This window comes from Phaethon lepturus, unplaced genomic scaffold (assembly GCF_000687285.1).
Source record: "Phaethon lepturus isolate BGI_N335 unplaced genomic scaffold, ASM68728v1 scaffold4094, whole genome shotgun sequence".
NCBI classification, from domain to species: Eukaryota; Metazoa; Chordata; class Aves; order Phaethontiformes; family Phaethontidae; genus Phaethon; species Phaethon lepturus.
In genome coordinates this window covers 4,475-19,167 of record NW_010532530.1, presented here as the reverse complement: position 1 = coordinate 19,167, position 14,693 = coordinate 4,475, and the positions used below count along the sequence as shown (strand labels likewise).

Here is a 14,693-nt window from a genome sequence, read left to right as displayed (position 1 = left end):
ACTGAACAACTTGTAACAGCCCACAAAAAGGCACGCTGCATGAAAGGTGTATAAAATGACTTTCGTGACCAGTCCCCTCCAGCTTCCGTTAGTTACAGCAGTATCCTTGATACGTTATAAGAAGTGCTTTAAAACAAGGGGAAGAAATAGCCAGTTATCAAGTAACTTGGGACACACCTAGTAATAGCAGTTAATATTGTAGGTAAGCTGCAAGCAGTGTTATGTAAAGGCTCTTCCATTTCCCCTGTAACACCGGCTGTTCTCCCAGAGCTCAGTTCCAGGGCTAATTGGACGCTACCTTAGGGACCTAGTGCTCCATTCATGTCACTTGCTACCCAGCCCAGGGATATAGCTGAGTGAGTTTTTTTTTTTTTAAACCAGATTATATCTGAACTAGGACATTACACAGCTGCAAATGTTTTAAAATTAGTTTTCTAATACTGACTACACAGAAGATAACATTTATACCTTTTCCTATTAATCCATCTTGGAAGTTTGAAGTCTTTTTGAATGCTATAGCTGTTTAATCATTCCTCTGAAAAAGAACACAACTACCAAAACAAAAGCACTAACATCAGAAAGGTTCCACAGTCAGAGAAGCGTCAATAAAGCAAAAGGGCTGAGTCAGGATGAAAGCAAACTTGACAGAGTATTAGTATCAGCAAGATGAAAGAGATAGTGGTCAAGGCTAGAGAAACAGGCAAATTTTTAGACACCAGTACTTGGGATACTACAGTTAAATCTTACAGTATGCTTGACAAGTCCTGTTATTTCCTTCTTTGGTCATGGTAACAGTATGAACACTTTATTATGCCTAATGTTATTTCTTATCTCATCTAAGAATTTCAGGTGATTTCATGCCGATGTCATCTTTATACTGGAAAGGTATTCTACTTAGCTTCCTAAGGCCTCTTAAGGACTTTATCTGGTTAGGAACAACTGACCCAAAGGGTAAGTTTAATGAGATTATTTTAAAAGTACTCTCCAAAGACAACAAAAAGTGTTTTAGCCTATACTTTTAGTTTAATTCTAGAGTATTTGGCTTCCTTCTATTCTGCAATTACAGCTGACGTTCACAGGAATATCTCAGCTGCCAATGCTAAAACTCAGTTTTTGGGCAAACTCAAGTAAAAGAATTCTGGAATTTTCTGGCCATTATACCTCAGGTTCACTTTGCAGATTACATGTTCTCATGTGGTATATCCTTAGAGAAGAATGATTTAGGCAACCTAATAAAAAAAAAAAATTCCTTAAAAATGTAGTATCTTCAATGCAACATTCAGTTTATTTTCTAAAATAAAAAACATGCACATTTGTAATATACACCACCTGATTCTTACCAAAGACATGTTTATAAATACTTTTTTCCTTTTAATAAAGATCTGTATCTACAGTCCAAATCCTGAATGCCAATCTGCCCAGTTGTTTTTCAGGCAAACAGATTCCACTGAAGACAATGTAGGTCTGTATGCTTCAGGTGCTGGAAAGCAAATGTACCTGCAGAACTAGATAATTATCTCTTCAGGCACTTGCCATTTGGCTAAACCAAGTTTAAGGGTTTCATTACTTATATAAAAGCAACAAAATTCCAGTCTTCATAGGCTTCTTCAGCTGATTTCCACATGAAAGAAGTGCGGAAACAGAAATCTACATGTCAGTCATCTCACTAAGAGAAAATGCCATACTTCTTCTCCAATTCTTCAACAGAAGTACCTTTCAATCCCATGTGGTTCACATGATTGAACAATACCTGTGTAACTGTAAAAGAAAATCCCAATATAAACTGTTATTTTTGTGATTTATACTCTGAAGGTAAATTAGTCCAATTCTTTCCCCAGTAAGAGTAAGGGTTGGATTATATAGCTGAAATATGCCTACATTTTTAGAACTACTAAGAGGATGAAAAAAAAAGTAGAAAAGGGAAGCTCTCACTTCTTTTTGATGCCCATGAGCTGCCTAACAGCATTTCCTTAAACAGGTATATAATCCTGACAACATAAACAGACAGCTTTTATTTTATTTACTATCTTGGTACTATGTCATTAAATGCAGAAGATAAAAGTTAATGCCAGATGGCAGATAAAGCTTACATCAGGTTAAAGGCATGAATGCAATTCATAAGAGGAATTTACTAGCACTTCAGTAAATCAAACAAGTAATTTTATTTTGAGGAGATTCACATATCAAAAATTTGCAAGTACAATGGTTATTAGTGAAACTCAGCTGTAGATAGTAAATTTGACATTACTTGGTCCCAGAGAAATGTTTTGCTTGTAAATGTCTTGTAAACGTACATAGTCTGTCTGGTGTGCTAAATAAAGAAAATGTTTGAGACAAAAACCACTTTTATAAATCATGAACTCAAGCCAATGTCAGCTTGAATTGCAAACTAATTTAAGTGATGCCTCAAGAACGGGACAGATGACCTGGCTGAGTGGTTTAGAGATGTTTGCGTTCTTTTTGCCAACAGTGAAGTCAGGATTGCCAAGAAATGGTCATAAACTGTGGGCACTGTGTATTTGGGTACCTTTTTCTCAGATACAAGATTTCATACAAATTCATAAATTTCCAATGTACCCAGCTACAAACTGAAATGCTAGCGAAGTTTACTTTAGACTAAAATGCAGTGGTATTTCTGATAAAAACAAGAAGATTTAGCTGTAGTTTTCAAGTCTTAACAATCAATAAGGAATAAAATGATAAAGAAAAATTACATTACATTCATACTAACTTCAATCAAAAAGCTAGAAAACTAATTAATCTTAACTGATTATTACATAGAATAAACAACAAGAACAGCACTAAATTTTATTCTACAGTTTCACAAATGAAGTTTAAAAAGACACTTCTGAATTACTTACTTTTTTTCTCTGAGCCCGACATAAACATTACTGCCATATCAAATCTTTTTAATTCAGACAGCCTCTGGAGGATTTCAAGGATGAGCGATGGCTCCTCTTTCCTGAAGAAGATTATTAGAAATATAAAAATAACTACTGTTGATTAGAAAAATTCAGTAACCGCAAGCAATATTAAAGACATCAGGAACAAGAAATTAAAGGACCAATGGAATTCCCTTCTCTGTCTCTCTCATATTTCCTGCCTTCCTCATCTTTCCTGTTCATTCCTCCACTCACGAAGCCAAAAGTCAACATTCAGAAATCTTTATGCAAGTATTACTCTCATACAGAGCAAAAGTGAAGAAATATAAAAGCTAGACTGATGCAAACTGACTGCTGTTCATGTACAGAATAGCTATTACATGATTTAATGCTTACACCTTGCCATAATGTCACCATTTTTATGCATATTGGGGTGAGGGGAAGTAGCACCTGTCATCATAGGAAGGTCAGCAAAAAGTACCACATTAAAGTTGCCATAATTTCTACCCATACAGAAAATTCATGGATTGTGTTCATTTTACATTCTTCTCGCCAATAGTAAACAGGCACTGTCTTTGTTACAAATACTAACAACAAATAGTATTTTTTCTTTTATAACTTGTCCTGTCTCCTTCTGGAAGAAATGTCTTTTACCTTACTGCAAACAATTTCAACTTCCTAGTCTTTTTATGTCATACCACCAAATGTAGGACCATATCTCTTAAGATGTCATGTTTCACCCACATGATGGATATTTACTTTTAAAGAAACTGAGGGAAAGGCCAACATTGATTCACATTTGCTTTTCTCCATAAAACAACAACCTGAAAACATTCTGAGTGTGTGCTCTCAGACAGAGTAATTCAGAAGAAATGGTACACTGCCTCTGACAGGAAAAATTAACTTTAAGACTCAAATAGTAGCACAGATAGAACTTTCAAAATTGTCAGATCCTGTCTTTCCAGAACTTCTGCCTCCAATACACGTTTACTACAGGATACTGTAAAATGCTAGCAGGTAATTAGAAGTTGCAATGCGTCACAATAAGCCTTGCACAAAAATGAAATCCTCTGTATTTCTCAGCTTTAGAAACTTAATACAAAAAGCTAACACTGTGCAATTATATGTGACAACAGAACTTACACAGTAATATGAACCAAAATTATTTCATACAGTCTAATATTCAGTTTCCAATGCTATTTAGCAGAACTGAATTCAACAACATACAGTAAAAGCTATTTATTTCTTTACCTCTTTTCTATCTGATTTTTCAAGATCTGTTTAATTTCTTAAGATGGAACAATTGAATCATTCCAATTATTACATCATGCTCATGTAATGATGCATGCTGGAAATAATTTTGTAAGCCAAACGGTAGGGCTGGGAGGGGTGGTGTGTGTAAGGAAAAAACAAAAAACAGAATAGAAATAAGCAGTGTAAAACAAAGGAGGAGTTAAACTTACTCAATGTAGAAATCATGTAGAATTTTCAGTATCTGATTAAATAAGTCTGGATCTAAGGATTTCTGGAACAGTTTTGGATAAAGCGAAGGCTCTATTTGCTTTGGAAAAATTAAAAAAAAGTGTTATTTTTGGGCAAAAAAATACAGTCGAGTCACAAGAATTATAAATGAGTTTTTAGGATGTCCTGGACAATGCTGAAGTGCATGAAAGCAAAATAAAGAAAAACAAATCATTTGCACTACTTGACATTGAACATTAATTTTGGTTTTTTTTGTTTTGTTTTTTTTTTTTTTTTTGTGATGATGATTGTTAGCTTCTTTTAAAAGGATTCTAAGCAATTTTTTGCAAAATATATATAAGCAAAGCTACACATTAAGTAGATTGGTGTGTTTCAAGCATTTTTCAGTTTAAAGAGATAAGAATGTTGCTATGTCTAATTACTCTAGAAGCATTCATTTGAAAAATTAGAATTTAACATGGTCACTAATGTATTTAAGTCTTTACAGAATCAGAGCCTATGTTTGAAAGAAGAGATGGGTTATGCCAATACTTCACTCACCTTGCCTTGAGTACAAAGCCAGGCACAAGAGGAGAAATACTCAAATGTGAATCAAACTACTTAATATTATGTGAAGACAATTAAAGAAAGGTACTGTCTTCACGCTGTTAAGACACTCTAAACATAGCTATCCTTTCCACCTAAGTTTGCGTTATTTCTTCAATGTCAGTTGAAGAAACTGTCCAAGCACTGTCAATCAATACTACATTTCATACCTTCAGGTACAAGTACATATTTTCCGGGCACTCTTTCAACTTCCTGAAGTCAGACTCAAGCTGGAAAGAATTTGCAGGAATGGCAGGGACTGCAGAAGCACATCTAAATGACCTTTTGATTTCTTTTTCTCTCTGTTTGTTCACAGGGGAGGATGGATGCAACATCGATGAAATTCCTTGCACAGTAGCAGGAAGCCTGCAGAGAGATTTTGAAACACATAACCAAGACAACTTTTAAGGAGACTACACTGAGACCTAACTGGAGATCTTTCATTTCATTAAAGGCTAAAATATTGTCAAAATTTTAAAAAATAACGTATTTTAGTTTAAGCAGGTATCTAAAAAAACCTTTCAAATTATGGAAGCTTTATACTTGATTCATCTTTACTAAAAAAACACATCTGCAAATACTTACAAATATACTCAGCCTTTCTCCCCTTTGTTTCTGGAAATAACTGCATTTTATGGTACAGATTTGGTATGGTATATACAGATTGTATGGTACCATACACAGCTGCAAAAAAAACATTACATGTTCTGCAATGTCACGATGCAAAACAATAACCATGTCAAATGAACAAACCATTTTCAACACTGATTGCAGTGGAGCTATTTTTTGTCCTATAATTTGTCAGTTAAGTCCACTTATTTTTTTGGAAGTTATAAAATGTCTAAGAAATATACTTTTTCTTCAACACTTTACAGAAAATTGATCTAATTTAGCTGGAAAAGGTGGGTGCGAAGGGTGTTTCTCATAGAAATTCTTCAATTAGAATTCCATAGAAAGTATTTACTATTAACAGAATGAGGTGATGCCAATGCAGCAGACAACACGCAGAGTTCCAAAACTCATCAGGGATAAAGTTCGGATAGTGGTTTCTATACTTCAACCTTGTTTCAGCCAGTCAGGCTTGAGTTTGCCTAGCTAACATAGTGGAACTTGGGAACTTTGAGCAAGCCTGAAGTTATCGGATGCCTGATCAGCAGGGGAAAGAATGGTGAAACTCTTATCTGCTTCCTTTCTTTCACACAAGTGTGTGTTTGAACTCTGCTCAAAATCTGCTCTAAAACATTACAAATAAAAATCACAGCCAAGGAAGATGAAGTGCACATGGAAGAGAGTATGGCATACAGGAAAATAGTATGAATTTCTTTATATTTGAAATGTAAGCACAAGACTAGTTTTCCAAGTGACACTAAATAAATCATACTTGTCTCAACCACTGCATGATCAAAGAGGCAAACATATAAGAACTGCAGTTTCTTTCAGTATTTTCTTTTTAATTCAAATTCTCCAAAATATGTTCGATACATCATCACATGTAGAAATCTGAAAATGAAGATTACATTTCAACAACATTTATCTTTTAAAAAGGGGATCAGAATTTTTATACTTACTGTAATGGTGACGTATCACTGATTTCTTCTATTTTCAAGTGCTTTGCTTTTGGAATGTCCATTGTAGTCAACTGATCATCCTGATCTAGATTCTCTGTTGTTTCAACACTCATTGAATTCCTCCAGTTATTGACTAAGGAAGTAGTGCTGGGAAAATCACTGTCTGGTGTGTCATCATCAATCTCTTCAATGGCTATTCTTCGCAAAGGCTTCTGAACAGAACACATACCTCAGGTCACATGTGTAGCCTCAACATCAGTGTATATACATGCCCCAGATAAACAGCTGTGTTTAATTTAAAATAATCTCACCATAACTAGTTTCATCTGTAGTGGCGCACATGGAAGATACTTTCAATAAAGATAAATGGCAAAAAAGGGAACTTCATGACATTCTATGGCAATCCTTATATCATCATTTTATTGCTTTACCCTCATAAACCAGTGTATCCTTACTCCAGAGGATCTCAGAATCTGCATTCTGTTTCCCCAGTAATTAAAAAAAAATTAGCCCCCCCACCCCACAAGGTTGAATGGGAAAGGACTACCATATATTTTGACCAATGACGCGCTCAAGCTTTGTAATTTAGCTAAACAATAAGTATCCAGCAACATAGGCCTTGACCCTCAACTTAAAATTTTGAGATGATAAATAACTGTAACTCATCCCTGCTGGTTGACCAAGTTACATACATCATAAGATAATTAATTCCACCAGTAGAGGACACACTAACTAAAATTGCTTCAGCTTGTTTAATCTTTGCATGATCACCATTATTTTTGACCATCACCTAGCACCACCTTCTCAGGTCTTACAAGGAATCACTATTAGGGAGGGTGCAGGGGGGAGGGGAAAAAAAAAAAAATCATCGCCTTTTACTTTGGAATTTAATTTCCTGAACATGAACATAGTGTATATTGCTCTAGAAATACAGATGCAAATACACACGATTAAACATACTCAACAATTTAGACTGCTAGAAACGGCAGATTTCTCTATCCAACTCTAACACAATCCCATCACAAGTTTTCACAGCAGTTTGCAAACTGCTTTATATCATGCAAAAAAAACCCCTGTCTTGCTGGACATACAATATATGGTTTGCTTTGACAATATACCATCTCATCAATGTGCTAAGACTGGGAAGCTGCCTGGTGGATATTAAACAAAATTACAGTTCTCTTTGCAATCCTTGGGCAGTATTAAAAGCACAAATGCTTTATCTATACTTGTTATACCGTGACAGAGTAATAAGGAAAAAACAACCAGCCTGGTATCTCCACTTAATTTAGCAGCCAAACTGAAAACTGAATGTAATTGTCTAAAATATTTCAGCTACTGCACAACGAATTCATTTGGGTTTTGAGAAATATTGTATCTGGTTACAGAGAATGCATAATACTCCCTGCCCCTCCCTGTACACCCCCCAGAAGTATCAAAATAATCACACATTTTATACTAAAACTATCCATTTAATGGAGGTAAACAAACATTTTGAAATCATCAAGAACAGAACACTACGGTACTCCATACAAAGTGTGACCACACTTTGTATTTACAGAACTCACTGCTGAATGTGTAAAGATTAAACATACTAAAAGGGGAAGCCTAATACATAACAAAAGCTGATGCTACTATCTGCATTATCATATTTTGCTGTATGTAACTCATTAATCTGACTATAGCCACTGATAATTCATAGTCCAAAAATATTGCTTCTTGAAAATGAATACCCAGTTGTTCCACAGTTTATGTGGATGAAAATGAAGGCTCAAGGCTCTTGCAGTAGCCCTAGGTGACACTGGCATATGACATGGGTAGGCAACATGTCTTGTTACTAATACAGCTGCTACAGAAACTGCAAACAGCAGATGAAAAGAAGGGAAGTTTACTCAGAGCTTACTCAAGTCTGCAGTCAAACAAGAAGGCTCAACTGCTTTCCCTTTACTTTCAACTGCCATGTTAGCTATGGACCCAGGATAGGGTTCTGGGGTTGCCGCCCTATTTCATATTATAAATATACACATTCACCATGTTTCCTGAGTGTGGTACTGTAGGCTGAATGCTTACACCGCCGCTACAGTTACACACACATGGAAATGCTGAATTTATGTTCTTGAAAAATATCAAGAGAGTAAATCAGTAAGTTTTGGGCTTTCCACAGGTGAAATGTGTCTATCAAGAGTTAGTCTACATAAAAAAGCAAAAAATGGATTTTAACTTTAAGCTCTACTTCTCTCATCATTACAGAAAGCAACTCACAAAACAAAACAACTTACTGTTGATTTCAGGTGTAATGGATTATCAATCACTTTAACTATATTTTTTATTTCCGTTTCTTTTATCAATACTGCAGGATATTCTTGATGAGTCCACCGTTCTTTCTCAGCTAATTCCTGAAAAAATGGTAAATTGTCCAAAATATCAAACGTTTGAGGAATAATTACAAAGTATGTTAAAAATTATGTAATAAAGAATAAAAACATTCTATTACTATAGGCTTACAAAAAAAGTGCCCCCCCCCCCAAACAGAAGTATACATACATTCCTTATTTTAGTGAGTTCATTTATTGCTTGTTTATTTCCAGGTTCCAGTTTCAGAACAGCTTCAAAATCTGCGTGAAAAACAACACATGAAAACTGTACACATTTCAATTTACAAAGTACTCCTGGCAAATTTTTAAACTTTCTATTTTCCTTTCATAGCTCTAAAATAATTAAAGGCAGGGTAAGCCATCCTAATGTTTGCATCATGACCTAGTTTTTAAACACATTTTTCAACTATTTCTTACTACTTATCATAAGCAACAATAGTTGTAATTTCACATAAAACTGTATTCCAATCATGTGAATACCAACACAAAAGGTTTTATACATATTCAATGAAACACAACAAAACGTCATCATTCTTAATTTTTGCAATGATAACCTCAATTAGTCAGCAATTGATATAATTGCTATTAGAAGATTAAAAAAATCAGGATGTCCTTATACTCATCTCTTATCTATCACATTTGGGCTAATTCAAAGTCATACCTTGCACAGCTTCTTTTAGCTTTCCAAGAGCAACTCTGGCAGCTCCTCTTCTGGCAAAGGCTTTAGAATAGGAGGCATCTAAGAGCAGAGCTTGTGTACAGTCGTTTTCTGCCTCTTCATATCTCAGCAAAAGAGTAGTACAAAATTAATAATCAGTTTCAAGAGGCAGTTTCAACTGAAGAGACAGAGCTAGCCAAAACAATTAAAATATGAAGACAGGTCTTAATTACCATATATACATGTATATATATAAATGCACACTACTGGGCTAAAATGTAAAGTAAAAGTAAATATATAAAACACGGTTTCTCAGCACCTTCAAAATTCAGCCAAATCTTTTGGTATCTCATGACACTGCTGACTCTCTTTTTATCATCACAGAAAAATTCACTTCCTCTGTAAAAATAAATGCTTGAAGTCTGTCAGAGCAGAGTCCACTTTAAACATAAAATAGCCTTAAAATCAAAGTCAGCATCACAGCTTTATACTTCTGAAAATCAGAAACACCATTACAGACAAAAAAACAAGAAAGGAGAAGAAAGCATATATGAGAATAAATTTCTCTACATCTGAATTTCTGTTACTTGTCCTTAAGTATTTCAGAATGAGATGTCAGCATATCCTTGCATTGATTTGCTTCATTGTAACATCAAAATTCCTCATCTCAGTTATATTTAGTTATATTAGATCATGATTCAACTATGTGCATATTAAAGTATTTTCATTCATTCCTCTTTTCCTTCAACGGTAGAAAGCATGCATTTCCTACTGTTACTGGATTATCTGAATAAAGCTTAATTAAAAATAAACTACACAGGTCTCCATTATTGGAGTTACAGAAAAACATTTTAAAAGATTACAATTTCCAGACAAAGGTCCTATCTGTTCCCTTTGAAGTCAGAAGTTATAATCCACTTCTTTTTACAGTGCAGTATCAGGTAGCTGACTGGGTGTTATAGTCAAAAGCGACATAAAACTTTGGGTGGGTTCTTTGAGAAAGGTGAATATCTAGAATTTTACACACATAAAAATGAAAATCAAACTTTAGAAACTCAATTTCATACTGATGGTATTTTATTCCCTCAGAACTTCTTTCCTATGAAATGCATTGTAAGATCACACATATTGAGTTGCTCTCTCTCCCTTACTGTTTTCAATATGATTTATTCTATACTGAATTCTAAAAAGAATTAGGAGTGACAGTAACAAAACTCGAGTAAAAAATCTACTGGATCATTCTTCTGTCTAGTTCACAACAAAGAAAGAAACAGTATAGCATATGCAACCCTACTTACTTATCAATCTTTAGGTAGGCCATGGCTCTGTTAGCTGGCAGAAGCGCATTCGTGCCATCTGCTGCTATACCACGGGTATAACATTCTATAGCAGCTTCATACTTTCCTTCCTTGAAATAACCATTACCCTGTAATAGGTTAGAAAAAAAGTACTGAGAAAGATCTAGTGCAAAGAGCTTTTCTTTAGTAGATAGGATCACAATATCAAGAAGATGGATCACAAAGAACACCCACATCAGGGCAGACATTTATGGCGTATTTCTTCATATCTAAGCTTGGAGGCAGACCACAAAAAATACCTTAATTTTTTCTAGTAGTTCAAGGATTAAAAAACATTGCTATATGCATAGTTTCAGTGCAGAGTTATAAGTTATCTCCACTCTTGATATGCAGGATATGCCACCCTGTACCTCCTGAATTTAAACAGAAGATGAACAAAGCTGAAGCTGAACCTTTACAATTCCCCGTTCAAGATGACTTTCTGCACTGCAGAAATCCATCTTTATCCTGCTACGTCTACAAAACTGTATCCTCAATTATTACTTGGGCCCAAATATTGCTGTTATTTTCTAATTAATACTCCATACAACAGAATTACATTACTTAATTTTAGTCTCTTCGACACAAACGTCTTTTGCTTCTCAGTACTAATAAAAAGCCATGTATTAGCTTCTCCACTACTACTCTACTCGCTGGCAAAAAAGCAAAGGCCACAGTTCAGACTTGATGGGAGCCATGTTGCCAGGGACAGGTCCACAGTGAAGCAACTCCGCTACCAATGAAGTATGGCACTAGTCTGAAATTTCTTTTCTATGGCCTCTTCAAACTTTTTTTCCTTTTACCTGCTTAACTTAACCTGCTTTACACTGCTTAACATGTGCTTTCATTCTTTGACTAATAATTACCCTGTACAACTAGTCTAAGAAACCTGAATATTGACAAAAAGTCAGAAGTTAAATAGCTAAAGAAGCTAAAATAGCTAAGTTAAACAGAAAGAAAATTATGTTTTAGTTGATAATGTTATTTAATTGCAACACTGGGGAGAGGGAGAAATCAGTAAGCCAACTGTGAGTCAAGACCATAACATTTTTATTGTTGTTGTTGCCTGCACTCCCTGAAGTCCTTTTTATAACTACTTTTTACCATGTAATCAGAGGTTTGAAAACACAAGAAATAGCCCACAACTCTACTTGGACAAGCAGGAGTCAAGATGCATATCATACTAGGGAAATGGGATCTTTGTAAAATACAGTTCAAGTTCTACTTACCTTACTACATATTTGAAATTTATCATATACAATTTGGTCTGTAAAAGCTACCTTGTAGCTTTTCTGTAGACAGAACTCACTGTTCCCCTTCACTCCCCATAGAGCCCAAAATGGGAAACAGTTAAGGTTGTATCAAGGACACTGTATTCATGAAGTTCAAGGCGGTATCAGGTTTAATTTAACATTTGTATAGCCAATTGCAAAACACAACACTTTGCTAGTTCTCTCCTGTTCCACCAGAACCTGTGACTTACCAGATCTTTTTCTGTAATAGCCTTCTGCTTGAGCTGCTGGTCTTCAACGCGCTTCCTCTCTTCGTCTGTTAATTCTGGTCTGACCGCATCTTGAAACTCTTTCTGTTCTGAACTTTCTTTTGATGACAGAGCCTGCAAAGATACAATTTTTTTCCTCAGTATTTCCCCCACTTACACATTTTCAGAATTGCACACATCCAGTCTTAGTCTGCTAATCCACCATTACACTGATGTTTGCATGCATGCTAGTTAATCCAGAAGAAACTCAATTACAGATTTTGACCTCAGTGAACTTCAAATGACAGAAAAAGCACAGGAGATTTTCCTGAATTCATTTCTTGTTATAAATACAAGTTGATACAGATACAAACTGAACAGAGCATATTCATTTATGTTAGGGCCTATTAATCTTATTACCTGATCAATTTTCTTCAGTTCATTTTTTGCTTCAAAGTTGTTTGCATCCAGCTCTAAAACTTTTTCATAATCTATCAGAAGATCAGAAAACAATGTTTCAGGTAGGAACTACAGGCTAGTAACCAGAGTATAAAATAAGAGCATTCTTCTGAGATAACCCTTTTTTGTAGTTACCTAAGAAGCCCAAGATACTACAAAGAACATACTATTCCAAGACATTTAAAGTTGAATTGTTCTAGAACTTCTAATACCTACAGTAATCATTTAGACTTGCTGCTTGAATTTTACCTTGCAAGAATATGCAATATGGTATTTCATGTCTTTGTTTACAGGAAATTAAAATTAAATTCCTACACCAAATAAGCAAATAACACAAGTTTTAATCAAGCAGATAGATGAACAGTTTGTATGTATTTTAAGGGAAGAATTTTAAAAAGACCCACCTTCTTTAGCACCTTGAAGATTTTTCAAAGCAAAGCGAGCAGCCCCTCTTCTGGCATAAGCCTTTGTGTAATTTTTATCTAAAGCAAGTGCTAAATTGCAGTCAGATTCTGCAACAGAAAACCTATCAAAAACATGAATGAGTTAGTTTGGACACATCCAGGTAACAAAACCCAAAGCTTCAGCAAGTTAGCTTACTCTGAAGCTTTATAGGTTCTCTCTAAAGTGGAGACCTTACATGCTTCAGAAGGGGCATAGAACAAGTGTTTAAACATCTCTCAATTCAGAACACATTAAAACAGCTAAGGAAAACAGAGGTCAACAATCTCTACTGCAACAGAAAGAGCAATCAACTCTCCTATACCCTTTCTTCCACCAAAACAAATTAAAGTCTTAGAAATTGAGCTCACTTAATATGAAAGGCAAATTAGATACTGAACTTTCTTTTCTTTTTTTTTTTTTTTTAAGTCTTATACCATAACACAGAGATTGTGGACTTCCAGCATGAAAGCAGAGGGAAAAATGATGAGAGAGATTAGCCGATTCCTTATCCTGGCAATTCTTATTTTACTTTGAAACTGCAAAGCAGGTTGCAACAGCAGTCTTACACAGACTGTATTACAGCACAATAAGTAATATAATCAAGACAAAAAATCTGAAGGTAGCATTCAAAAGAAGAAAATATTAAGGATTTAACAATACAAGTCTTACTTTTTCATTCTATAAAAAGCTGATGCTCTGTTTGTGGGCAATATTGGATTGTACGGATCAGAATGCATCCCTCTAGTATAGCATTTTACAGCTTCATCAAAATTCCCTTGTTTAAAGTATTTGTTACCCTGTGAATAGAAGAAACTCTTATTAGCAAATTACTGTATGTTGACAGATGCATTACTACTTTTTGATGAAAAAAATCAAAGCTGGTATTTTAGATTGCTCAAATATTTTTGTTTAATATCTCTCACGAAGTACTGGTTTACTGTAAAACATTTATTTTAACTAAAATATTCTAAATATCCTATATTAAATATTTCTCATGATTTATGCTATATGAGGGGTTTATTATACACTGATTTTCTATATTTGTAGTCATTTCCAGAAATGTGTAACAAGCATATACATAGCTGCTTAAACTGCCATAGAGAATGGCAATTTAATACAGCAATCCAATACAGCAATCCAACTTCTCAAAGCAAAAAACCACCAATACATTAATCATTGTAAGCACACATTAAGCAGAGTCTGATAGGCTTTGCTGCAACTGGTGATGAGAAGAAACAGAAATGGAGTGAGAATTTTGTATGTTGGAATAACAGACAGGAAAACAGACATAAAAAAATCCAAACAGGCAATTCTTCCACCCAAAGTGCAGTCTCAGTGGACAATCTTCTAAAAGAAACTACAAATGCTCCTATGTCTAACTTGCTACTTTGCAAATCATAGAATCATTTACTGGTTGAAAATA

General features: G+C 34.8%; 1 protein-coding gene across 1 annotated transcript in view; it reads right to left on the bottom strand.

The window, feature by feature from the left end:
• Positions 1-1,261: 1,261 nt before the first annotated feature.
• Positions 1,262-14,693, bottom strand: part of RPAP3 (RNA polymerase II associated protein 3) — a 15,938-nt gene continuing 2,506 nt past the window's right edge. The window contains exons 4-16 of the mRNA XM_010284856.1: positions 13,940-14,067; positions 13,231-13,352; positions 12,788-12,858; positions 12,371-12,502; positions 10,849-10,976; positions 9,554-9,675; positions 9,062-9,132; positions 8,797-8,913; positions 6,518-6,729; positions 5,120-5,315; positions 4,346-4,443; positions 2,862-2,962; positions 1,262-1,758 (exon numbers count right to left, since the gene is read on the bottom strand). Coding sequence (XP_010283158.1) covers positions 1,667-1,758; positions 2,862-2,962; positions 4,346-4,443; positions 5,120-5,315; positions 6,518-6,729; positions 8,797-8,913; positions 9,062-9,132; positions 9,554-9,675; positions 10,849-10,976; positions 12,371-12,502; positions 12,788-12,858; positions 13,231-13,352; positions 13,940-14,067 — 1,590 coding nt within the window. The 3' untranslated portion in view covers positions 1,262-1,666. The remainder of the gene's footprint in view (positions 1,759-2,861; positions 2,963-4,345; positions 4,444-5,119; positions 5,316-6,517; positions 6,730-8,796; positions 8,914-9,061; positions 9,133-9,553; positions 9,676-10,848; positions 10,977-12,370; positions 12,503-12,787; positions 12,859-13,230; positions 13,353-13,939; positions 14,068-14,693) is intronic.